This window comes from Rousettus aegyptiacus, unplaced genomic scaffold, assembly GCF_014176215.1.
Source record: "Rousettus aegyptiacus isolate mRouAeg1 unplaced genomic scaffold, mRouAeg1.p scaffold_m13_p_9, whole genome shotgun sequence".
Taxonomy (NCBI): Eukaryota; Metazoa; Chordata; class Mammalia; order Chiroptera; family Pteropodidae; genus Rousettus; species Rousettus aegyptiacus.
Window position 1 is genome coordinate 30,079,750 of NW_023416312.1, and position 26,614 is coordinate 30,106,363.

A 26,614-nucleotide genomic window follows, 5' to 3' on the forward strand; every position below is an offset into this window, starting at 1 on the left:
GGATGAAACATGCCTCACTTATTCTTCCTTCAGCCAACCATGTCTCAGTCTTTTCAACCTTGGCCCTTGACAGCTCTGCTTTTACTACTACTTTTTTCTTTCCTGCTCCTCCTTTATTCAGGATTCTTATCTGGTGATGGCCCCATGGCTGCCCCCCTTTATTTGGGTGGCCATTCTTCATGTGGCCACATCCGAGGCTCCTGCCAATCCTGTACCATTCATCCTCTGCTGTGTGGGCTTCCTCCTAAGGCTAATGTAATGTGGCCTCACCGAGTCTTTAACACACACACTGTTTTGGAGAATTTGGTAGTACTCTTCTCCCATCTAGGTCATTTGACAATATTCTTGCAAATCGTTTGATGTGCGTGATTGGCCTGCTGCTCCTGTAGGACAATGTTGACTGCCCTCTGGGGTGGGTGTGTATATGTTGACTATTTCATTCAGTGTTGTTCTCTTTCCCAGGATGCTCCAGAATGAAACGCCATAGAACTCTCAGCAGCAGTGACAGTTCAGATGAGAGTGAGTAGAACCAGCTAACAGCTGGTAGCTTCCATATCTATACTCTTTGAAGATTCTTGTTTAACTTGAGGACAAGCTGTTTCATGCTTCTTTCAATGGTTAAAAAGTAATGTTTTTAGAAAGGAAAGCTTGGGGTACCATTTTTCTTATTTAAATTTCATTAGACATAGACAACAAGGTAGGTGGGAGAATTGGTTTTATGTGACATATAGCATTTTGTTTTTCCCTTTTCCCTTACCTAAACAACAAATGACAAATCTAAAAATGATTTCAGTGCTTTTCTAGAAAGGAAAAAAAGTACGAGAGCATAAATTATAGGCCCTACAATTCTAATTGTAGCTCAGATACTAAATGCCTGACTGGATGACTCATCATTTGTAAAAGTCAACAACCTTATTAACAATAGCATTTGGAGAAGCGCTGAAGGATATACAGATTACTTATCTACACTTTTAGTTTTCTAGTCGCTTTTGCAGATACTTTTCCTCTGGGTGGAACATGAATTGTGTTATTCCAGAATGTTATGAGGTATAATTATACCAAGTCAAATCTCCTCAGCATTAGTATTGTTGAAGCTTCTACATGCTGGGGGTGGTCATCTATAAATGTCATTAAACTCCATTATGAAACTTTCTTGGTTGTAATTTAACTTTCTTCAATGGTGTGAGATCACTGTTCTTCTCTATCATATCTTTCATATTCTCTTGGATGACATTTAGTTATATGACATTTAGTTATATTAGCAGGTAATAAGTCTCAGTATATTTTTCTAATTATCTTTTGCAGGTCCTTCCACTTCCTTTACTTCAGGCTCAATGTATAGGAGCAAGTCAAAAATTCAAAATGAACACAAGAAATCTGCTGAGGTGAGATCAGATACTCAATTTTTAGACTTACAAAAAATAGACAGCTGCCATCTGCCTACATACCTATACCCAGATCTTGGAGGTGTGAGGAGTAAACTATGTGCCAATGGATAGGCTTATTTTCTGATGAGTTTTCGTTTGTTTGTTTTTCAAGAAAAAATCCATTTTCTTTTCCCTTTGGGAAAACAGTAGTCTTCACACTGTGATTTCACTTTGGCGATGACCCTTAAATTCCTGGCTTTAAAATATGAAGCCTCCCCTTAGCCAAGAAGTAAAAGGGAACCAGACTTGGGGAGTTGAGAGGAACTCAAAGATCTGGCCTATGATTGTAAAGAGCTAAGTTGGTAGGTAGGAGATAGTGCAGGAATGAATAGGCAGTGCAGGAACCAGTACAAGTCACAGGTTCTAACTGCCCCCACACAGGGCAGTGCAGGAACAGTTATGGATGGAGAAAGGAAGGACCAAATTGGAGATCTGTACTCTAATAGGTCCTCACAGCCTTCAGAGCACTGCCAGACCAAAAAGAATGTCACTCCTGGTGAGGCTGGTCGTCTGCCCCAGGGGCAGCAAAGTGCCAGAATTTCAGATGGACTTGGTATTGGTTTAGTGAATCCTACAGATTTTCCTCTGTGAAAATTGAATATGAGAAATTGACCTATGTATTTTCACTTCTACTATGAGTAGGTTTCCTTGGCTGCAAAGGAAAAGAGAGTGTATTAGTTAACTATTGCTGCATAACAAATTATCACAAAACTAGTGGCTTAAAGCAGTACACACATGTTATCTCAGTTTCTGTAGGTCAGGAGTCTGGGCACAATGTGACTAAGTTCTCTTTTCGGGGTCTTTCAAAGCCGTAACCAGTATGCTGACTGGGCTGTGTTCTCATCTGGAGGTTCATCTAGGGAAGAATTTGCATGTTCAACTAGGGAAGAATTTGCATTCAAGCTCATTGAGGTTGTTGGCAGAATTGATCTCCTTGCAGCTGGAGGACTGAGGTCCCTAGTTTCTTACTGGCTTTTAATGGAGGACCATCTTCCACTCTAACAGGCTGCTTGTAGTTCCTTGCCATGGCAGATAACTTTTTCAAAGCCAGCAGGGGGAGAGTGTTTTTCTCCAGTGTGTTAAGACTGAGACTTACATAACACAATCAGGGGAGTGACATCCCATCACATTTGCCATAGTCTGTTGGTTAAAAGCAAGTCACAGTTTCTACCTGCCCCCCATACAAGGTGGGGCTGGGGGTTGGGGTCATTGCTTTAGGGTGTTAGAGAAAGCATTTTTCTCTCCCTTTTTCAGAGGTCACTTTTCATTTCCATCATTTTCCAGGGATCTTTCTGGGCTAAGTAGAATATCATAGTATATTTATATATGTCTGTGTCATACAGAAAAACTTATGGACTAAAATGCACATAAACAGGAGCAGAACAAATTTCCCACCTATCCAAGAGAGGCTTTGACTACAGAATGGTGGGAAAGAAACCTTGCTATTTTCCTATTTAGGACAGCTAGTCCTAAAACATAAAGTGACTCAAGAGCTTTGGGTTTTAAGGCCTGCTGCATCCAGGTCAGTCCGAAAAGCAAGCTTTCATTGCAAGGGTTAGGGGATCTAATGGGAATAATTTTTTTTTCGTTTATATTTTACCTTCTTTTATAAAAGAGAGAACTAGATATTGTAGAACAAAACTAGCCTTGGCATTAGAAGAGATCGATTCCCTGTTTAGCTCTGCTGGCTTATTTCATCTCTCTCTGAAATAATTTGATTTGTCATCATAACATGAACGTTATCATACCTACCTCTCATAGCTACTATTTATTGAAATTTTGTGTGCTAAGAGCTTTATATTAGATAATCTGATTGTTTCCCCAAATTAAGAAATTATAAGAATCTCCTTGGATGCTTCCTTCATTTTAAAAATTATTTAATAACTTAATTATATCAGTATGGATTCATATATTTATTTTTTACTTTGGTTTATAATCTAATTCTAGATAATTTATTGTGTTGCTAAAATTGTTCCATAAATCAGTAAAATCTGTTTTCTCTTTTCAAGTTCTTTGATTTCTGCTCTTTTATTATTTTCTTCCTTCTAGTTTTAGGTCTGTTTTGTTCTTTTTCTAAATTCTTGAGGGTGGGTGCTTAGGCTTTTTTAGACTTTTCCTCTTTTCTAATATAAGAATTTTTAGTACTATAAATTTTCCTTTTAACACTGCTTTAGATATATCCCATTGATTTTGATATGTTTATTGTCATTTTCTTATATTTCTTATTTCCCTTGAGACTTTGTTTTTCACCTATGGATTATTTAGAAGTGTGTTTTGTTTCCAAGCATTTGGAGGCTTTCCTGCTATCTTTATGTTATTGATTTCTAATTTGAGTCCATTTTTGTCAGAGATGTAGTCTGCATGATTTCAATTATTTTATATTTGTCAAGGTTTTGTTTTATGTCCCACAATGAGGTTTATCTTGGTGAATGTTTCATGGGCACTTGAAATGAATGTGTATTCTGCTGTTGTTGGGTCCTTTTGGTTGATGACGTTCCTCCATATCTGTGCTGAATCTGCCTAGTAGTTTTACCAATTGTTTAGAGAGAGCTGTAGAAGTCTTCCAACTGTAATTGCAGATTTGTCCATTTCTCCTCTAGGTTCTGTCAGTTTTGTCTTATGTATTTTGATGCTCTATTGTTAGGTGCATATATATTTAGGATCGCTATATCTTAGTGAATTTATTATCATGTAATGCCCCTCCCTGTCTTTGGTAGTTTTGTTTGCTCTGATGTCTGCACTATCTAATATTAATATAGTTTCTGGATTTCTTTTGATTCATGTTTGCATGGTATATTTTTTCCATCCTTTTACTTTCTATATATATATATATGATATTTTCAGTGAGTTTTTTATGGATAATATATAGTTGGGCCATTTTTTATTCCACTCTTTCCATCTCTCTGTTTTAATTGGCATATATAATCCATTTACATTTAATGTAACTTTTGGTACGATTTGGTTTAAGGATGCAATTTTATTATTTTCTATTCTTTTGTTGTTGCTGTTCCTGTGCTTTATTTTGTCTTTCTGTGGATTACTTGAACATTTTTTAAATTCCATGTTGATTTTTCTGTAATGGTTTTAAGTGTATATCCTTGTGTATATTTTTAGTGGTTGCTCTTTGGGAGCAACCTTTAAAAGGGAGGACCCTTTACATACATAACTTATCAGTCTACTGCTCTGTACCTTTTACCACTTTGAAAGAAATATAGAAACTTTACATCAGTTAGGTTCATTTACTCATCCACCCCCCACCTTTATTATATAATTGTTCTAAATATTTTCTGTACATACATTGAGAACTGCATTAGTGTTGTAATATTTGCCTCAGCCATCGAACATTATTTATAAAACTGAAAAGGATAGGCCGTTTTGTTTACCCATATTTTTACTCTCATTCTTTATTCCAACTTTCTTTTTGCTCATTTCCTTTCTGAAGAACTTCTTTAGCCATTCTTTTAAGGTTAGTCTTCCAGTGATAAATTCTTATAGTTTTCCTTCATTTTAGAATGTCTTGGTTTCACCTCCATTCCTGAAGGATATTTTCACTTGATATAGAATTATGGTTTGAAAGTACTTTTCTTTCACCACTTCTGGCCTCCATGGTTTCTAATGAGAAATCTTCTGTTATTCAAATAGTTGATCCTTTGTAGGTAATTAGTCATTTATTTTCCAGTTGCTTTTACTATTTACCTTTAGTTTCCCAAGGTTAGATTATGATGTGCCCGGGCATGGATATCTTTTGGTTTATCTAACTGATTGGGTTTGTTCAGCTTCTTGAGTCAAGGTTTATATCTTCTTCAAAGTTTGGGAGGCTTTCAACCATTATTTTTTCAACTACTTTTTCAGCTCCACTTTCTTTCTCCTTTTCTTCTTGGGACTTCTTGTGTTATTTTCCCACAGGTCCCTTAGACTCATTTTTTTTCCAGTGTGTATTCTTTCTCTTGATCAGATTGAGTGATTTATCTGGTTTCTTTAGTCTTTATTCAGTTAATTTTATTCTTCTATCAAGCCAATCCCCTGAGTTTATTTCAGTTATTATATTATTCCATTTAAAATTTTCCATTTGAGTATTCTTTATATCCTTTATATCTTTGCTGAAACTTTCAATTTACTTGTTTCAAAAAAGTGTTTGTAGATTCTCATTGAAGCATTTTTATGATGGATGTTTTAAAATCCTTGTCAGATAATTCTAACATCTCTGCATCTCCCTGTGTCTATTATCTCTTCTCATTCCCAGTTCTCTGTGTGATGAGTAATTTCCCATTGTATCCTGGACTTTTTGGTATTGTGTTATCAGGCACTAAGTCTTTTTTTAAAATGTTTTATCTTGCCTCCATAATAACCAGGCCAGTAGGGAAGAGGGTTGCAAAATTCCTAGGCTCCCCATCCTAGTTCTGTTATCTCTCTAAGAAGATAGTTTGTTATCTCTCTGGGAAGGGGAGGAGTTATTCATTACTCTCCTTACTACTTGATAGGAGTGGAAATCCCACTTTTTTGCCTCCATTATAGTAGGGGGAGTGGTTATGGCAAGGGATACTTCAGTACTGGTGGGCTATAGTGACAATCTAGGCTCTCTGCCCAGTAGAGAGGGGAACCTTGTTATTAGTGGGTGGGAGTGGATGTAGAGGTCTCTCAGGTGATGTCCACGGAAAGCACAACAATTGCTCTTTAAAAAAAAACATTTTCAATATCTTTTTGAAATATAATTCTCATACAATTTACCCATTTAATGTATAATTCAGTGGCTTTTAATATATTCACAAAGTTGCATAACCATTACCACAATCTAAATTTAGAACATTTTCTCATCCTAGAAAAAAAAAGACCTACACATCTGCAGTTACTCTCCAGTTCCTCTACTACTCCCAGCCCCTGCTAACCAGTAATCTAATTTCTGTCTCTATGGATTTACCTATTCTGAACATTTCATATAAATGGAATCATACAGTATACAGCCTTTTGTGTCTAGCTTCTTTCACTTAACATACATTTTTGAGGTTCATCCATGTTTTAGCACGTATCAGTACTTCATCTTTTTACAACTGATATTCCATTGTATGGATATATCACATTTTGTTCATTCATTAGTTAATGGACAATAGGGTTGTCTCCATTTTTAGAGTATTATGAATAATGAAATGCTACTATGAACATTTACATACCAATTTTTATGTGGACATATGTTTTCAGTTGTCTCAAGTAGACACTTCTAAGTATAAAATGCTACCAGTAACTGGGTCAAATGGTAACTCTATTTAACCATTTGAGAGAATGTCAGATTTTTTTCCAAAGGAGCTTCATCAGTTTACAATCCCACCAGCAGTGTATGATGGTGTTTAAAATTTGTTAGTGCTTTGGGCACCAGAGACTTCAGATTCCTCTGGTAACCTTGTTTTTGTTTCCTCTCCTGACTTAGAGTCTTGCCTTTGTGCTTGTCCTCAAAGAGATTCTGTCTTTTGCAGCTCTTCCAGCTATAAGCCACTGTTATTATCACTGGAGGCTTTAGCATGGTGGTAGGGCATGGGGAAGGGGCAGTGTTCTCTAATCTTCTGATTAGCTCTCAATCTTTGGACTATATAGTGGTCCTGAGTCTGGGGGTGGGATGGGGAAGGTGGACTAAAGGTTAGAGCATTTTTGCCCCTGCCCCCTGTTTCCCTGTCTGCCTGCAGCAGGTATCCTCTGCTATTAGTCTATGTCCTGAGGTTCTTCCTCCTGTCTATCAAGGCTTTTAGCCCCTTAGATAACACAGGGAGGCTGAGACTGGGTGCTTTTCCTTTCCTCCGGCATTACTGAAATTATATCAGTGCCCTCACTTGATATCTTTCCCCTGAAGATGAAGCCTTTTGCTCAGAAAGGGAGCCAGTACACAGCACCAGAGGCCCAGACAGCACCACTGGAGAAGCTTTTCTCTAGGTTTTCCCCATCTTCCCTATGAGAGCTGAATTGGATTTCTGGAGAAAAAGCTTGCAAGAGGGTGGGAATCCCCTGTAACTACAGCTCCTAGGAACTTCATGCTCTCATAGTAGTCCCCACTTGGTTCCAGCAATTCATCAGAATTTATAGTTTAATGTTCCTACTGTGGCTTCTGTGCCAGGTAAGCAAATGTTCCTGTCCTGTGTCTCCTTGCAGGCATACCTGTCTCTCTTTGAGTTGGCCATTTGTCCTGTGACCCATTACTCTGATGGATTCATAAAAATGTTCATTTGCTGCCTTTCCTGTTTTTTTCTTCTTGTAAGAATGGAAATTTCTTCTTTCTGACCCTCTACAGGTCCAAGATAAAACCTTATTTTTTAAATTGGGAGTTAGTCATTGAAATGCAATATCAATAATCATTTTCACTGGGGCTTAATTGGCTACATTAATAGATACGTATTTTCTTTGATGTTTAATGCTTTGATAAGATTCCTATACATGCCTCTCCATGATTTATCCTCTAAAGAAGAGTTTCCTAGAGATATATGAATTTCACATAGGGTTCAGGAACTTTAGTACCTTCTGTAAATCATATACAGACTTTTAAGGGTTTGTTTTTACGTGTATCTTTTCTGAACTAGTAATCTTCATCTGATTCTCAAAAGGGCCCATGCTCTTGAAGATGTTTTTAAAAAGCCAACTGCCCTAGAAAAAGCACATATTACTAGATGACCAATTTAAATGTATTAGAGAGTCTTCCATTCTTTCTCCAAAGCCAGGATATTTTCACCTAACATTAGTCTGACTGGTCTATCACATATATCAACCTATCTTAAAGGATTGACTGCATATCATCTGTAGTCTCATTTATTATGCCCAATGCTTTCATAGCAACAGAGTAAAAGCTAATATATTTTAACCCTCAAGTAGAGCCTGTTTACATCTGTTTATCCATGTTTCTCACAAGCCTGATTATTTGGTTTTCTGGCCTGAAACACATAAAAAGCACTAAGCTTGTAAATGCACTTATTACACAAACACAAAAGGAACATTGAAGGATGAGAGAATAACTTGCAGAACAAACCTCAGATGTCATCTCTTGTGTAAAAATTGCCCAGATCTCCATCTCAGATTCAGTTGCTCCTCCTCCTCCATTACTAGGATGCATACACACCTGTGTTAGGTACAAGGTAAGGGGAATACTTGAATGTACCTAAGCATCCCCAAAGTACATTGCTTTATGGCAATTGATGTTCGAGTTAATATCAGCCCATAGCCATCAAAAACATCCCGTTTATTTTTTATAAGAAACTTAAGAATTATTTTAAACTATTTGAAAAATATTTCTATGAAAAATAGTTCCATGATTTTTAAAGTTTTAAACTTAGAAATTGAATAAGATGTATTTCATTGGAAAAATCAGTGTGGGACACAATGTCTTGATAAGACTGGATACCTTTGTTATCATATAAGAACAAGCTTGTATTTGCTAGGTTTTCTTTAAGTGGTGGATTCTTCTAGATAAGCTGAAAATCTTTTATTTCCTTAAGATATATAATTCTAAGAAAATCACTTATAGTTAACTCTCTCTAGTTAAATATAGTTACTGTATTTGCAGCTTTGTGTGTGTGTGTGCTTTAGGGGGTGACACATCTGCTTGTGGTCAGTTATATATAGTTTCAGATTTAAATGACTGTGAATCAAAACTAATCTCTCTCTGCTTCATTTCCATGGTTCAGACAGTGTTCCCCTTTGTGTCATACAGGAAGTAAATGTTTGGCTTTTCCTCTAAAAAAAATGTCACATAAGTGTTCAGACTAGCTGTGCTTTAAGAAACTGCCCACCAAGAGATGTTAATAAGAGAAGTAAAAGCCAGAGCTGTCCATGAAGGGCATTTTCATTTTGTGGCTCGGCAGGTTAAGCATTGATATTCTAATTGAATTCATAGTGAGGCCTCCTTTGTTTCTGCAAGCATCTGAGAGGCCAAGATGTGCATGCACTGTTGGACTTGGCATAGCCTCTGGGCTGTATGTTAGCCTGTGAATCCCCTCTTTGACCATAAATGAGCAGATATTTGGTAAGTACAAAGCCTTTTTGTTTCTGGAACTTTTGGGGAAACTACCATTGCATATAGAATAGGCACACAATTAAGAACTTGTAAAACTTCTCAGCTTTATTACCTAGATCAGTATCAACACCCGGATCCCTCATTCATAATCTTTAATTTAACAGCAGATGGCCACGTTTTGTTTTGTGAAGTTTCTGCATTATCTTGTGGCCTATGGAATGTTGGTTAAAGTTCTTAATGAGGCTCTTGCTTGGGAGCCATGTGTTTGGGAGCCAAACCATGCACATTTTAGATGAGCCAAGAACTCACACCTTCTTTACTCCATCAGTGGTTACTTTATGGACTAGATAGAACTCAACTCCATACTTCTTTCTGCTTTTAGAAGTAAAGCTGAGACTATGATGATAATAAAATAACTGCAGCTAAAATTTATTTAGCTATTACCATGAGCCCAGTACCATGCTAAACCATTTATGTAAATTCACCCATTTAATCCTTAACAACAACCCTTCTAAGGTAAGTATGATTACTATCCCCATTTTACAGATGAATAAACTGAAGCAGAAAATTTAGATAACTTGCCCCAGATGATTAAGTGGTGAAATCAGTAGACTAATCCAGGTAGTCTGTTCCTTTCTTTATAGATTTCGATTGCATTTTTAACTATATTAAAACATTTACCTGGTTCAGTCATCAAATTATGAAGCAAAATACACTCAGAGAGATCCAGCTTTTGTCCCTCTCTTCTCCCTATTTTCCTCCCTCCCAAGAGTTAGCCTTTTTTTAAGTGTTAGGTTTATCCTTTTATCATTTATTTATGTAAATACATACAAATATGTGTGTATGTGTGTGCCACTGTATGTGTATAAAACTCACACCTCTATCCAGGATAAACTATAGCTACCTTGCCTATATTCATTTTAAAAACCTAAGAAATGCCTTTTCTTATTAGAAGCAGATTCATGAGACCAGTCTGATAAATATATTTCAAATCATTTTGCAGATATCTGCCTGAGTACCAAACTTACATTCCTATCCTCTGTTTAACATTTTATGCTCTGCCTCATGCTTGGGATGTTTGACTTCTATAGCAAGATAAGGCAAACTCTTGTACTCTGCCTTGAGTAAAAATGCTTCTCTAGAAGCCCTGGATCTGATGCTATTTAATCAGGCTAGCTTATAAAATTGAAACCAGGCTTATCATCTAAGTCTGCTTTTTTCCTTTAAAAGCAGAAGGGAAAATTATAATAATCATTGGATTTAGCCTTCATTTGCTTAAGAAAAATAGGTATTAGTTGACTGGCGTTCCTGCAGTTCAAGGTTTCCCAGACTTCACAAAGTGCCTTTGCCTGGAGATTTGGTATTTCTTAAGTTGTGGACAAGGGCCAGATTTTATTTGTCTCTCCTTTTATATCACTTTGTCTAGTCTTCAAATTACTTTTCTGTTTGGTAAATATGTGTATTAGTTTCCTAGGGCCGCTGTAACAAATTACCACAAATTGTATGACTTAAAACAACAGGAATTAATTTTCTCACAGTTCGGGAGGCCAGAAGTCCAAAATCGGCCAGGTTGTGCTCTCGCCAGAGATTTTAGGGGATATTCCATTTTTTGTCTCTTCCAGGTTCTGGTAACTTAGCATTTTTTGACTCATAAATTAGTGGGTCATTCTAGTCTCTGCCACCTCCTCTTCTGTCTCAGATCTCCCTATGCTTTTCTCTTATAAAGATACTTGTCATTAGATTTAGGGCCCACCCAGATATTTCAGGATGATCTCTTCATCTCTGATTCCTTTTCCAAATAAGGTAACATTCACAGGTTCCAGAAATTAGAATGTAGACATATCTTTTGGGGTGCCACCATTCAACCCACTACAATGTGTTTCAGGTTGCTTGGGAAACTATACAAAACAGATTTTCATAAATAGTTATATCAAGTATGAAAACATGGCTTATGCTATATGATTAGATGGTGTGGCATTATTAAACCCAAAGTATGATTTTGCAATTAATTGATTTATATTGTGAAGTGTATCACATGGAAAATAATGAAATACTTTGACTCTAGTATTCTTTACAGATCTAAGGTGGGATTTCCCACACCACTGTTTTTCCCAAAGACGGTAGTGTAGCATAATTGTAAATTGCCACCTCCACCGAACCACTGGCTCATTAAAGGCACTCCAGTAATTTATAAAAATGGATCAGAGTGTTGAGCAAAATGGTGATTCCATCTCACCCATTAGCTAGCCAGAACACTGAGCTCTGTGCAAAACATGTTAAAAGGGTATGTCTGTGATCCTCTCTTACCTCCCTATATAGTAAACCACCACAAAGCATTATATAATAAACCACCAGTTTTTGTTTCCTGTAGATGTAGCTTTCTCTCTCCACAGCATCCAGTTAACTTGAATTGACTAGGATTCTTGATAGGAAGGTCATTTTGTTGCCACCTGGCCACTAGCATGTTTAAAGTTGGTCTCCTTCTCTACTTAACTCAGGTCATGTTATTAATTCTAAATCTTCCCTAAGTGAAACCAATATGTATTTGCAGGGTTTTCCCTGGAAAGTAGCAAATGGAATGAGTCCTTATTCATTTAAATGGCATCATTTGATTATGTGATAGTTCAGTCCCATACTCTGCGAAATGTCAGTTTGAACAAAACTGCACCAACTGAGAATTCATTGTTTTATTGGATAATGTTTCATGCCTCTACTTTTGTGTTACACATAATATAGACAGTGTTCTCCTCAGAGAACTTTTATTAGCTTTAAAGGCTAAAATGTTTGTGTGATAGCATCTCTTCCTTTGATCCTAGAGAAATGTGGACATGTCTATTCTCAGCCTGCAAGTAGTTTGATGTTTTCAGAATTAGAAAATAGATGAGGTATAGACCAATGTATATATGTTCTTTTGTGAAAATGTATTCCCTCATTGCTTAGATATCAACTGGGACTTCATCACTGAAATCATTGCCATGTTTCATATCATACTTAAGGACTCATGGCATACTTTTTTTTCTGTTGTTGAAAAGGCAGAATCAAAAAGCCTAGGCTGCCAAAGCCATCAAAGTTATATTTCCAGGCTTGGTGAGCACATTTCTGTGCCCTTTAGTCACCTAGGAGCCCATTCAACCAGAAGATAATAGTACATCAAACTTTAGATCCATCTCCATTCCCATATTGTCAGTACCTAATTGCGCTTAGAGTACAGAAAATGAACTTTGGGGAATCACTTTGTTTCCACAAGTTTGTTATAATTGTACCCATATCATCATCCCCTACTTCTGGCCTTTAACCTTTCCACACAACTTGGGATCCCTTGCTAGGGAGTAAGGTTAAGGCTCACACTGGGAGCTTCTTGGCTGCCACAGTAGACATATCAGTCCTGTCCTCCTCAGCCATGCAGAGTTCACTAAAAATGATAAAAATGAAAAAACTAGATAGCAAAAGGTTAAAAAAGAAAAGACTAAGGGCATTTTTAAAAGATCTAAGTACAAAAATAGCTAGAATAAAACTGCAAACCTTAACTATAAAAAAATTATGATTAAAAGAGCAAAGAACATGCATCTGGTAGAGAAAGAAAGCATAGGAAATATAATACACACAATTATAAAATGTGAGAGTTGAGACCAGTATATGAGTCATACCAATAAATATGAATGGGCTTTAACATCTGTTAAAGAAAAATATTTTTTTGGCTCATAAAACAAGACTCAGCTGTATGCGGTATATAACAACATACCTAAAACAACTATTCAGAAATGAAGAGGTGGACAGAGGTATATCAGGAAGATGGAAACAAAAACAGCACGAATAGCAACCTTGGTATCAGACAAAATAGCAATCAAACCCCACAAAACAAAGAAGGTCACTTTAAAGTTAAAAGCTACAAGTCACCACGAAGATACAAGACCTGTGAATAGTACACTGAGTAACACAGCAACCACCTTTATGGAGCAAAAACTATAGGAGATGCAAGGAGACATAAATAGAATCACTAATCATAGGAGACTTTAAAACACCTCTCAGTATCAGACAGATTAAATGAACAAAAAATAAGAGATAGAAGATCTAAACACCATAAGTAGTAAGGTACATCTCAAATATATATATCAAATTCTATGCCTCAATATTAGAGATAATAGAATACACCTTCTCAGCTATCTATGGTACATACACAAAATATGATCAAACATATTGAGTCACAAAGGAAACATCAGTAATTTCCAGTAAGTAGAAATATTATAAACAACACTCTGATCACAATGCAGTAAAATCAGAAATTACTAACAAAAACAGAAATGTCCCTTCCTATGGAAATTTTAAAACCTGTTAAACAACTCTTGGATAAAAAGCAGAAATACAAACTAAAATTATAGATTTTATAAAAAGAATGATAATGAAAACATTCCATCCGAAATGCTCCATATCTTAAGTTACATGATGAGAAAAAGGAGGCAAGTATTGTTCAACCTCCTGATAAGCTTTTCTACAAAAAATAATTTGTCTCTCAATGTCTCTAATGTTTAATTACAGTATACTTGAAATATTAGAGTAGTCCTATTTTTTCATTTCTTTATATATTGATAGCCAACAGTAAGAGACTTACTAATATTTTGACCAAATTGAAGATACAGAAAATCATAATTTTCCCATTAACATTAAGATCTTTTCACAGTTACTATGCACATCATCATTTTTACAGTCCCACATTGCTGTGCAAAGTAGAACTGCCTGTATGCTTTACAAGCCTCTATATGCATACATTTGAAAACCTGGGTAAGATAGGTAACTTCCTATGGAAATACAGATTACCAATATTAACCCCACTAAAGATAGAAAACTTAAAGAGATAAATTTCCAAAAAGAAATAGAGAAAATTATTAAGGAACTTGCCCACAAAAAAAGGCACTGAATCCAGGTGGTTTCATAGGGAATAGATAGTCCCATTAATTCTCAAATTCTAGAACATTGTAGCAGAAGGAAAATATCCTAATATTTTTTTAGAAACATACACAACATTGATAACCTAAACCTTAAAGACAATACCAAAAAAAAAAAGAAAATAAATATCACTCATGGGAATGATACAAAAATATTAAATGAAATATTAGAAAACAATGCAGTACCATATCAAGAAAATAGTATATCACAACTAAATGATGTTCATTCTAGAAATGCAAATTTGTTTCAGTATTATGAAATCCAGTATTATCATACAGCATATTAATATATCTAAGGAAAAAGTATATAATTATTTCCATATACACTGAAGAAGACTCAACAAAATTCAATACCCAAGCACTATAAAACATTCAAGAAAATAGGAAATTTAAGATACTTTAACATTATGAAATATATATACTCTAGTCTTCAACCTAAATACTATTCTATTTAATAGAGAAACACTAGAGACATTTTCACAAATTTCAAGGAGAAGACAGATATGCCCACTATCTCTGTTACTATTCCAAATACTAGTATAAGTATTAGCCAGTACAATTAAACAAGAGAAACTAATTAGAGACATAGGACCATGTAAAGAAGATACAAAACCTTCTCTGTTTACAGATGATATTATAGTATATCTGGAAAACCATAAGAAAAAGTCAATGATAAAACTAAAGCAATAAAAGAATTCAATAAGGTAAGCAGGATATGAAGTTAATGTATGAAGTCAGTAGAGGATATAAACATGCCTGGGACTTGTTGTAATATAGGAAATTAAGGCAGTACTCCAAAAAGTATGAGATGTTTTGAAAGAGCATGAGCACCAGTCAACCTGAAAGTCTTCCCAAAGTCCAAAGGTGGAACAATTTCAGCAACAAAATAAGTAACAACACTGAATTATAACCCTAAGAATAAAATAGATATCCAGGAGTCAATAATGATGTAAATAAATGGGGGAGAAAGGACAGAGAAATTTGAATTAATAAATGTAAGACTGAGGGAAATAGAAAATCACCATTAGAACACTGCAGTAATAATTCATTGCAGGCAAGATATCTACCAGTGGATAATAAGATTAATCCACGACAGTTTAAAAAGAAACAGGATGTTTTTATTATCACGAAAGTATTTCCTCTAATAGGATATTAATTACAAAGAGAAACATAGTACCTAACAGTGAAGAAAACCGGCAAGACATTACCTTAACCAAGCAATCAAGTTTAACATCACTACTAATAAGACATCAACATAATATATCCCTTATATAATGGAATGAGAAGGGTACAACATCACTTCTGTGGTATTCTCGCCAAAAAAATAATAATAATAATCTCAATCTAATCATGAGAAAACATCACACAAACCCAAATTGTAGAGACATTTTATCAAATACATGAATAGTACTCTTCAAAAGTTTCAGGTTCGTGAAAGACAAAGGAAATACTGAAAAACTGTCACCAATTGGAGATACTAAGGAGAGACAACTAATTGCAGTGTGGGATCCTGGGTTGAATTCTGGAACAGAAGGACAGTAGAGGGAAAATTAGTAAAATTTGAATGAATTCTGTAGATTAATAGTATTGTAGCAATGATAATTGTCTCGTTTAGGCAATTGTTCTCTAGTTATGTACAATGTTAACATTAGAGGAAACTGTGAAGGGTATATGGGAGCGTTGTACTATTTTTTTTGCATCAGGACATTCAATTTATTTTTTTATTTTATTTTTATTAAATTTATTAGAGTGACATTGGTTAATAAAATTATATAGGTTTCAAATATACAGTTCAATAATACATCATTGTATATCACATTATGTGTTCACCACCCAAAGTTGGATCTCCTTCCGCCACCATATATGTGACCCCCTTTACCCTTATTTACCTACTCCTCTCCCTCCTTTCTCTCTGGTAACCACTAAACTGGTGTCTGTGTCTATGGGTTTTTGTTTCTCTTGTTCATTTGTTGTTTTTAGTTTTATATCCCACATATGCATGAGATCATATGATTCTCAACTTTTTCTGACTTAATCCCATTTAGCATGATAATCTCAAGATCCATTCATGTTGTCACAAATAGCAGTATTCATCTTTTCTTATGGCTGAATAATATTCCATTGTATATATGGGCCACAGCTTCTTTATCTACCCATGTATTGAAGGACACTTCGGTTGTTTCCATGTCTTGGCCACCATGAATAATGCTGCAATGAACATAGGGATACATATATCTTTGCTTATAAATGTTTTGAAATTTTTTGAGTAGATACCCAGAAGAGGGAGTGCTGGGTCATATGGTAATTCTACAATTAATTTTTTAAGGAACCTCCATACTGTTTTCCATAGTAGCTATACCAATTTTCAGTCCCACCAGCTGTGTATGAGTGTTCTTTTATCTCTGCATCCTCTCCAACACTTGTTATTACTTGTCTTGTTGATAGTAGCCATTCTAAAAGATGTGAGGAGGTATTGCATTGTGGTTTTGATTTGCATTTCCCTAATAGCTACTAAAGTTGAGCATCTTTTCATATGTCTCTTGATCATTTGTATGTCTTCTCGGGAGAAGTAACTATTCAGGTCTTCTGTCCATTGTTTAATTGAATTGTTTTTTTTTCTTGAGTTATATGAGTTCTTTATATATTTTGGGTATTAGCCCCCTATCAGAGATATTTGCAAATGTCTTCTCCCACTCGGTTGGTTGCCTCTTCATTTTGTTGAAGGTTTCTTTTGCTATTCAGAAGATTTTTAGTTTTTAGTCTCATTTATTTATTTTTTTTTTGTTTTTGCAACTTATCTAAGTCTAAAATTATTCTAAGTAAATAATTAAAAAATAAGGTGATGGCTAAATAATCAATTATGTTATTGGAGAATACTTTTTGCTTAATTTAAGAGAGTTAAGGATTGTTTGTTTTAAGAACACTTGAGATCTTGCTCCCCAGCTTATGTCTTCTGTTTGGTTCCAATAAACTCTTACAAAAATCCTCTTAAAAAAAAAGGATTGTTTGTTTTCTACAAACTGTTTTGAAGTAACCTATATTATTAATTTAAATTCAAGGATCCCAAAGAAATCATTCAAGAAGGACCCCTTTACTATTTATTAGATCAGGAACAAACTTGCTTCCCTATCAACACTTCAGTCCTCTTCCAAATAGAAGTTATTCTGGCCATTTAGGAAGTTAGAGATGTTTCTCTTATTGAAATATAGAGTGGGTGGGGATGGTCTTTTTAAAAGAGCATTAAATTATGTTAGTTCCTTAGTGATGGTCTTCTCAAAGTGTGTGCAATGTCTTCCCAGGTATTCCGGAAGGACCTCATCAGTGCCATGAAACTGTCAGATTCTCAACACATTAATCCTGACAGCTATTACCTCTTTACGGATACATGGAAAGAAGAATGGGAAAAGGGAGTCCAGGTACCAGCCAGTCCAGACAGTGTTCCACAGCCTTCTGTCAGGTATTTGTATGTTTATACCTTCGACTTAAAGAATGAATGTTCTAATGGTTACCTGTATGCTGCTTAGGGAGAGACTTTGAGTGGCTAATTATACATTTCTAATAGAAAGCCATATACCATGTTCACTAGTTCACTCAGACCAGTGGCAGATTATGCCAGACTAGGATAGATTAGTAGTTAAAATTAAGCTCATTTATTTAGGGATATATGTGCTATTTGAAATCCAATATGAAATTATAAGATTTTGGAGACCAGGATTTGCAAGTCTGACTCAACAATCGGTAGTGTTTATTAGTCTTTGGAGAGATACATAATCCTGTAATAACCCTAATAATACATAACCCCATGAGAAGTCGCTTCATTATAATAGGGGCCTTATAGTGATAGAATCTATAAATAGAGGGCTAAATATTTAGAATTTTTAAATGCATAAACATAAATGAAAGGAGATAACTGGAATAATTGGGTTTAGTATAAGCACATAGCCTTCATTTGCAAAGACTTGAGAAGAAAGTTTAAGACGAGACTTTGGTTTTGTGGAAAGGGAAAAGGATTTTCCTGCCAGAGGAAGTAGTAAGTTCAGCTCCTCAGAAGTAATGACTGGTTTTGGAAGCCATTTTTCCTTACTGGTCTTTGTGTTCCCAGTGCTTTACACAAAAACTGGCATGAAACAAAATGCTTGGTATAAGTCTTAGTGTACGTATGAGTGAGCGAGCGAGTGAATGACTAACTGAGCGACTGAGTGAAGAACAGGAGGAAAGGGATAGCAACAGATAAAGAGGCTGATGGGACCTGCTAGTTACTATGAGAAATTATGTATCTATCTATTTCTAGTACATACTATGTTCTTAAAAGACAGAGGTCACATCCTTGAATTCTCTGTTCCTAGTACCAGGTTCTTAAGTCCTAGTCATACTCCAGAAATGCTTGTTAATTCACTTCTAGAAACCCAAGCCCAGGCCATCCCACCCACAGAGACTGTCCATGCTCTGTTAAGGAAAACTCTATACTCTTGCCCAACACATATCCTGAGTCTTACTAGCTCATCATCATGGACATCATCTTCTGCTTCCTAAAAATCAGAACAGCATCATGAATGAACACAAGAGTCAGGCATTTTCATATCCTTGCTGTCAGTATTTTTATATATCATAGCAGTAACAGTGGATAGCCTAGACTTCCACCTCAACCTGGCAGTAATGATTCATCCATCCCCATCCCATCTAAGGTGGTATCAGAGAAAACTTAGTAGAAAGTCAGGACTTTCACCACTGTCCAGTGGTAATGAATGCACCCCCTCCCTGTGGTGTCAGTGGAGGAGGCCACATAGAAAGCAGTAGAAGAGAAAAGAAAGACAAGCTATGACTATAAGCTACCTCACAGCAAAACCCCTACTGTCAAAGAGTACTTTTTCAATACACATTTATTGTTGTAAAGAGAATAAGACAAAGGAAGCAAACAGGAAAATGGGTGGATGTTGGGAAAGAAAATTTGTGAAGAAGGGAAAAAATATTATGGTAAGAAAAACAAAGATGAGGATAGGAAGGGCATAAAAACAAGAGCCAATAAGAAAGGCCGAACCTCCCATTTTAACCACTTACCTTTCCTGTCTGAAAGTAAAAAGGTTTTTTTACTTCATCAGTCACTTAATTGAAAGAGTTTAGTGTAAGCGGACATGCATTACAACTACTGAATGATATTGTAAATCAAAATAGGAAAGTAGGAGGTAGGAGGATTTCACTAAGTTCCTCAGGTCAAGTTCCAAGTTTGTCCATGACCACCATGGGCTTTTATAAACATGCAGCTTGCTTTTTTTTTAGATTTTTTTTAAAACTGAGATATAATTGGTGTTTCTTATTGAGAAAGAATTCACATACCATAAAATTCACTCCTTTAAACTGTATACTGGTTTTTAATATATTTGGAGTTATGAAAGTATCACCACTATGTAATTCCAGTTTGAGGGCAAGAAGTCCAAGATCAAGTTGCTGTCAGGGGTGGTGTCCAGTGAAGCCTTTCTTCCTGGCCTGTAAATGGCCACCTTCTCTATATCCTCACATGGCCTTTCCTCTGTGTGAATGAAAAAAGATATCTGGTGTCTCTTCCTCTTCTTTTTTCTTCTTCCTCTTATAAGGACAGCAACCCTGTCAGATTAGGTCCCCACCTTTGTGACCTCACTTAACTTTCATTATCTTCTTATAGATAAGCCACAACTCCAAATATAGTCATCCTGGGAGTTAAGACTTCAACATATGAATTTTGGGAGGACACAATTCAATCCATAACTGCCAGTAAATCTATCTTCTCTATCTATGGATTTGCCTGTTAAGGACCTCTTATATAAATGGAATCATACAATATGTGGCCTTTTGAGTCTGACTTCCTTTGCTCTGCATAATGTTTTCAAGATTCATCCATGTTTTAATGTGTTACTTGTTATGGCCAAATAATATGGTATAAATATACCACATTTTACAAGCCATGTATAAGGGTTCCATTTTCTCTATGTCTTCACATGTTGATTATAGCCATCCTCATGGGTATGAAGTATACATCATTGTGGTTTTGATTTTCATTTGCTCGATGGCTAATAATGTTGAACGTCTCTTCTTCATGTACTTATTAGCCATTCGTATATTATTTTTGAAAAGAACTTTTCTGCTTTATTATAAAAAGAAGCAGCCGTTATGTGGTCAGAAAATATCTTTTCCTTTCTTCCTGTGAAATGCTACTATTCAAACAGCCAAAGTGTATCATCTCAGTTCACTTCTTTATCATATTCACTTTGGAATGGATGGCTTTAGCTACTGAAAATCTGACCTTTTAAGAAATAAGGTGACAAAGTTCCCTATCAGCAGTTCCATAATGTCCCATTTTTTAGTAAGTTTATTGAAGTAACATTGGTTAATACAATTTCGCTTAGCATGATTATCTTGAGGTCCATCCGTGTTGTCGCAAATGGCAGTATTTCATCTCTTCTTATGGCTGAGTAATATTCCATTGTATCTATGTACCACAGCTTCTGTAGCCAATTATCTATCATAGGCTACTTCAGTTGCTTCCATGACCTGGCCACTGTGAATAATGCTGCTATGAACATCAGTGTGCAAATATCTTTTCTGATATGGGTTTTCAAGTCTTTGGGATAAATACCCAGTAGAGGATTGCTGGATCATATACTTTTTTGAGGAACCTCCATACTGTTGTCCATACTGGCTGTACCAATTTACAGTCCCACCAGCAGTGTATGAGGGTTCCTTTTTCTCTGCATCCTCTCCACCATTTTTATTACTTGTGCTGTTGATTATAGCTATTCTAACAGGTGTGAGGTGATATCTCATTGTGGTTTTGATTTGCATTTCCCTAATAGCTAGCAATGTTGAACATCTTTTCATATGTTTGTTGGCCATTTGTATGTCCTCTAGGAAGAAGTGTCAATTCAAGTCCCCTACCCATTTTTTGACTGGATCGTTTGTTTTTTTGTTGTTATTCAGTCATATGAGTTCTTTGTATGTTTTGGATATTAGGCCCTTATTACTTGCAAATACATTTTCCCATTGATATGATTATCTCTTTACCTTGTTGACAATTTCTTTTGCTGAGCAGAAGCTTTTTAGTTTGATGTAGTCCCATTCATTTAGTCTTGCCTTTACTTCTCTTGCCGTTGAGGTCAAATTCATAAAATCCTCTTAAAGTCCAAGGTCCTTGAGTTTAGTTCCTGTGTTTTCTTCTATGCATTTTATTGTTTCAGGTCTTATATTCAGGTCCTTAATCCATTTCGAGTTAATTTTGGTGTGCAGTGATAGACAACAGTCTAGTTTCATTCCTTTGCAGGTGGTTTTTCAATTTTCCCAGCACTACTTATTAAAGAGGCTTTCCTTTCTCCACTGTATGTTTTTGGCTTTTTTTCGTCGAAAATTATTTGCCTGTATAAATATGGGTTTACTTCTCTGGACTCTCGATTCTGTTCCACTGGTCCGTGTGTCTATTTTGCTGCCAAAACCATGCCGTTTTGATTACTGATGCTTTGTAGTATAGCTTCAAGTCGGGCAGAATGATGCCTCCAGCCTCGTTCTTTTTTCTCAGGATGGTTTGGGAATTTGGGGTTTTTGTGCTTCCATACAAAGCTGATCAATTTTTGTTTCATTTCTTTTAAAAATGCTGATGAAATTTTCATAAGGATTGCATTAAATCTGTATAATGCTTTAGGTAATACGATCATTTTAACTATGTTGATTTCTTCCAATCCAAGAACACAGAATATCTTTCCATTTTTTTTCGTATCTTCTTCGATTTCTTTTAATAGAGTCTTGTCGTTTTCATTATATAGGTCTTTACATGTTCTGTTAGATTTATTCCTAGGTATTTTATTCTTTTTGTTGACATTGCAAAAGAAATTATTTTCCTCTTCTTTTTCTGATGCTTCATTATTAGAGTATTGGAATACTATGGATTTTTGAACGTTGATTTTGTATCCAGAAACTTTACTGTATTTGCTTATTGTTTCTAGTAGTGTTCTTGTGGAGTCTTTAGGGTTTTCTATATAGAGAATCATGTCATCCACAAATAGTGACAGTTTTACTTCTTCTTTCCCGATTTGGATGCCTTTTATAACTTTCTCTTGCCTGACTGCACTCACTAGGACCTCCAATGTTATGCTGAACAACAGTGGCGATACTGGAGAGCCTTGCCTTGTTCCTGATCTTAAAAGGTTTTTAGTTTCTCGCCATTAAGTATAATGTTGGCTGAGGGTTTGTCATCGGTGGCCTTTATTATGTTAAGGTACTTTACTTCTATATCAATTTTGTTAAGTGTTTTGATCATAAATGGATGCTGTATCTTGTGGAAGGCTTTTTCTGCCTCTATTGATGATCATATGATTCTTACTTTTTAATTCGTTTATGTGGTATATCTCATTAATTGATTTGCATATGTTGAACCATCCCTGTGCCCCTGGGATGAAGCCCACTTGATCGTGGTGTATAATCTTTTTAATATGTTGCTGTATTTGGTTCGCCAGTATCTTATTTAGGATTTTTACATCTGTGTTCATGAGCGATATTGGTGTGTAGTTTTCTTTTTGTGTGTTATCTACACCAGGTTTTGGTATCAGAGTAATATTGGCCTCATAAAAAGAATTGGGAAGTATTGTCTCCTCTTCGATTATTTGGAAGAGTTTGAGGAGAACAGGTATTAAATCTTCTTTGAGTGTTTGGTAGAATTCATTGGTGAAGCCATCTGGTCCTCGACTTTTATGTTTTGGTAGGTTTGTGATGATTGCTTCAATTTCTATACTGCTGATAAGTCTATTTAGATTTTCCAGATCTTCATTCAATCTAGAAAGGTTGTATTATTCTAAGTTCTGGTCTATCTCTTCTAGGTTATTAAATTTGGTATTATATACTTTTTCATAGTATTCTTGTATGATTTTTTGTATTTCTGAGGTGTCTGTCATAATTTCTCCTCTTTCTTTCCTGATTTTGTTTATTTGTGTCCTTTCTCTTTTTTCTTTAGTGAGTCTAGTCAGGGGTTTCTCAACTTTATTAACCTTCTCAAAGAACCAGCTCTTTGTTGCATTTATTTTTTCTATTGTTTTTTTGTTTTCAATTTCCTTTATTTCTGCTCTAACTTTGATGATTTCTTTCTTCTGCTAACTTTAGGCTTCATTTGTTCTTCCTTTTCTAGTTTTTTAAGATGAAGCATTAGGTTGTTTATTTGGGCCTGTTCTCATTTTTGGAGATAGGCCTGTAATGATAAGAACTTTCCTCTTATGACCGCTTTTGCCATGTCGTACAAGTTTTGATATCTTGTACTATCATTATCTTTCATTTCTATGTAGCTCTTGATCTCTCTTTTTATTTCTCTTCTGACCCAGTTCTTCTTCAGTAACATGTTGTTTGATCTCCATGTATTTGTGGTTCTTCCTGATTTCTTTTTTGCAGTTGATCTCGTTTCAAAACATTATTATCAGAGAATATGGTTGGTATCATTTCAACCCTCTTATATTTGTTGAGGCTATCTCTGTGTCCCTGTATGTGGTTGATTTTTGAGAATGTTCCATGTGCACTAGAGAAGATAGTATAAGCAGCTGTTTACTGATGAAAGGCTCTGTAAATGCTAGTTATGTCCAGTTGGTCTAATGTGTCATTTAAGGATGTTATTTTCTTACTGATTTTCTCTTTGGATAATCTGTCCATATCTGACAGTGGGGTATTTACGCCCCTTACAACTATAGTGTTTTAGTCTGTTTCTCCCTTTAGTTCTGTTAGTAATTGCTTTACATGTTTTGGGACTCCCTAATTGGTAGCATAGATATTAATAAGTGTCCCTAATCGGTAGCATAGATATTAATAAGTGTTATGTCTTCTTGGTACATGATTCCCTTTATCATTATAGAGTGTCCCTCGGTATCTTTCTTTACCTTTTTTATTTTAAAGTCTATTTCATTCCATATTAGTACCATTATTCCTGCTTTTTTCTAAATGCCATTTGTCTGAAATATCATTTTCCACCCTTTCGCTTTGAGTCTGTATTTGTCTTTGTAGCTGAGATGTGTCTCCTGGAGGCAGCATATGGTTAGATTTTGTTTCTTGATCCATTCTGCAACTCTGTGCCTTTTTATTGGTGAGTTTAGTCCATTTACATTTAGGGTGATTATTGAAATAGGAGATCTTCTTATACACATTTATCTTTTGCTTTCTGGTAGCTCAGTGTTTCATTGCTTCCTTGTCCTTGTGTTTGTTTCCTTTATTTTAGTTGGTTTTTGTGGTTTTTGCATCTGGTTCTTTTTGTTTTATGGTATACTCTACCCTACTGAATCTTCTGTGTGTGGTTACCATTACGAATATGTAAAGGATAGTTTACACACACACACACACACACACACACACTGTCATCTCTTTTCTTCTATATATGCCTTATCTCCATTCCCCTTTGTGAATTTGAATCTTTGAATCCTCTCCTTTTCAGTCATTGTTGTCTCAGTTTTTCGCTATGTATGCTGAACATTCATTACTATCTTGTTTTAACAATTCTCTTCCTATTATTTAAGCCTATAGTGCCCTGTTCTCAGTAAGGGTTGCACTCTTCTGCATCTATTTGCCTGATAGTCACTTAACTCCTAATTATGTTTTTTTTGTCATTTTGTTTTAGGTGAGCTGACCCCTTTCATTATATCCTGTAGTGCAGCCCTCATAGTGGAGAATTCCCTCAATTTTTCTATGTCTGGAAAGGTCTTATTTTCTCCTTCATATCTAAAGGAGAGCTTAGCTGGATACATTATTCTAGGCTGGTAGTTCCTTTCACTTAATAGTCTAAATATATGATTCCATTCCTTTCTGGCTTGTAAGGTTTGTGCTGAAAAGTTCGAGGGTAATCTAATGGGTTTTCCTTTATAAGTTACAGTTTTCTTCTCCCTGGCTGCCCTGAGAATTCTGTCTCTGACGTTGATTTTTATTAATTTTAATACAATGTGTCTTGGTGACAGGCTTTTTAGGTTGAGATAATTGGTTGTTCTATTGACTTCCTGAATTCCAAGCTCCAGCTTATTCCTTAGATTTGGGAAATTCTCGTCAACTATTTGTCCGAAAATGCTTTCTAGTCCCTGTTTCTTTTCCTCATTTTCAATAATGCCCATTATTCTTATGTTTCCTCTTCTGGTGGTATCAGCTAGTTCTTGTATTTCTCTTTGATTATTTTTCATTCTTTGCTTTCTCTCTTCTTCTTTCTGGTTTATTTCTAGATTTCTATCTTCAATATCACAGATCCTTTCCTCCATTTGGTCAACTCTTTCCCAAGCTTGGTATTTCATTTTTCAACTCTTGCAGTGTGTTCTTCATATCCAGAAGTTCTATTTGATTCTTTTTGAAGGTTTCAATCTTCTTGCTCCACTCATCTAGGTTTTTTTACAATTCCTGAAACTGTTGATATGACTCATTTCACAATTTGCTGAGTTTTTTCAGAAGTACCATCCTGAATTCTCTGTCACTTAAATTGCAGATTTCTGTGTCTGTAAGTTTATTTTCTGGAGATTTTTTTCTTTCTTTCTGAGATGCCTTGTCAACTTGGTTTTTCATCGTGTTTAATGGGCTATTTCTCCACCTGGGCCTTAATGGAAGTGTATTCTGCTGTTTTTCCAGAAAGAAGATTTATTATATAAAGGTCTCGCTTTAGCCTGCTGCAAAGAAGGAGCTTTCCTTTTGGTTTCCAGTAGTGGCATCTAAGCCTCTTGGATCCCTGCTTTATATAAAACCTTAAAAATGCCTTTTTATTTTCTGGTAGATATTTAATCATGCTCACTACCCTCAGATTTAGTCCCTGTCAGTGTTAGCAACAGTTTTGGTAGCTTTTGCTCATAGTCCCTTGGGGCTCAATGGTGTTTGGTCTCAGAGGGCATGGTGGGAGGGGTCCTCTGGGTTGGAGATTGGGGGCTGTGATTCAGCTTCAGTTTTTCAAGCACGGCTGCTAAAAATCAACTGTTGTGTTGCTGCTGTCTGGCTTCTCTGCTTTCTGTCCTGATAACTGGGCCCTGCCACCAGTCACGGGGACTCATAGGTCTCCCAGGCAGGACTGTTGAGGGAACTTGCTGCTCTTTCTCCCCTCCCCCTCCGCCTATATGTAGCTCCAGAGACTCTAAGAGGCAGCTTCTTTATTTCTACTGGCCCACCCCCGACTCACGGGCTTCTGATCTGTGGTAGCTCTTATGCACAGATCCCATGCTCAGACATGCTATTGTGCAGTTTGGGTCTTTTATTTTTTTGAGTTTTAGATGTTCAGCTTGTTGTTTCGGGCAGAGAGATCT

General features: G+C 35.8%; 1 protein-coding gene across 6 annotated transcripts in view; it reads left to right on the forward strand.

Annotated features, from left to right (window-relative positions):
- JADE3 (jade family PHD finger 3) overlaps positions 1-26,614 on the forward strand; it is a 136,511-nt gene that overhangs the window by 71,461 nt on the left and 38,436 nt on the right. For 5 of the 6 annotated variants that reach the window (XM_016127791.2, XM_016127792.2, XM_016127790.2 and 2 more), the window contains exons 2-4: positions 463-519; positions 1,306-1,385; positions 17,657-17,814. In XM_016127791.2, coding sequence (XP_015983277.1) covers positions 474-519; positions 1,306-1,385; positions 17,657-17,814 — 284 coding nt within the window. In that variant the 5' untranslated portion in view covers positions 463-473. The remainder of the gene's footprint in view (positions 1-462; positions 520-1,305; positions 1,386-17,656; positions 17,815-26,614) is intronic. The other variant, XM_036226658.1, reaches the window with a different exon arrangement.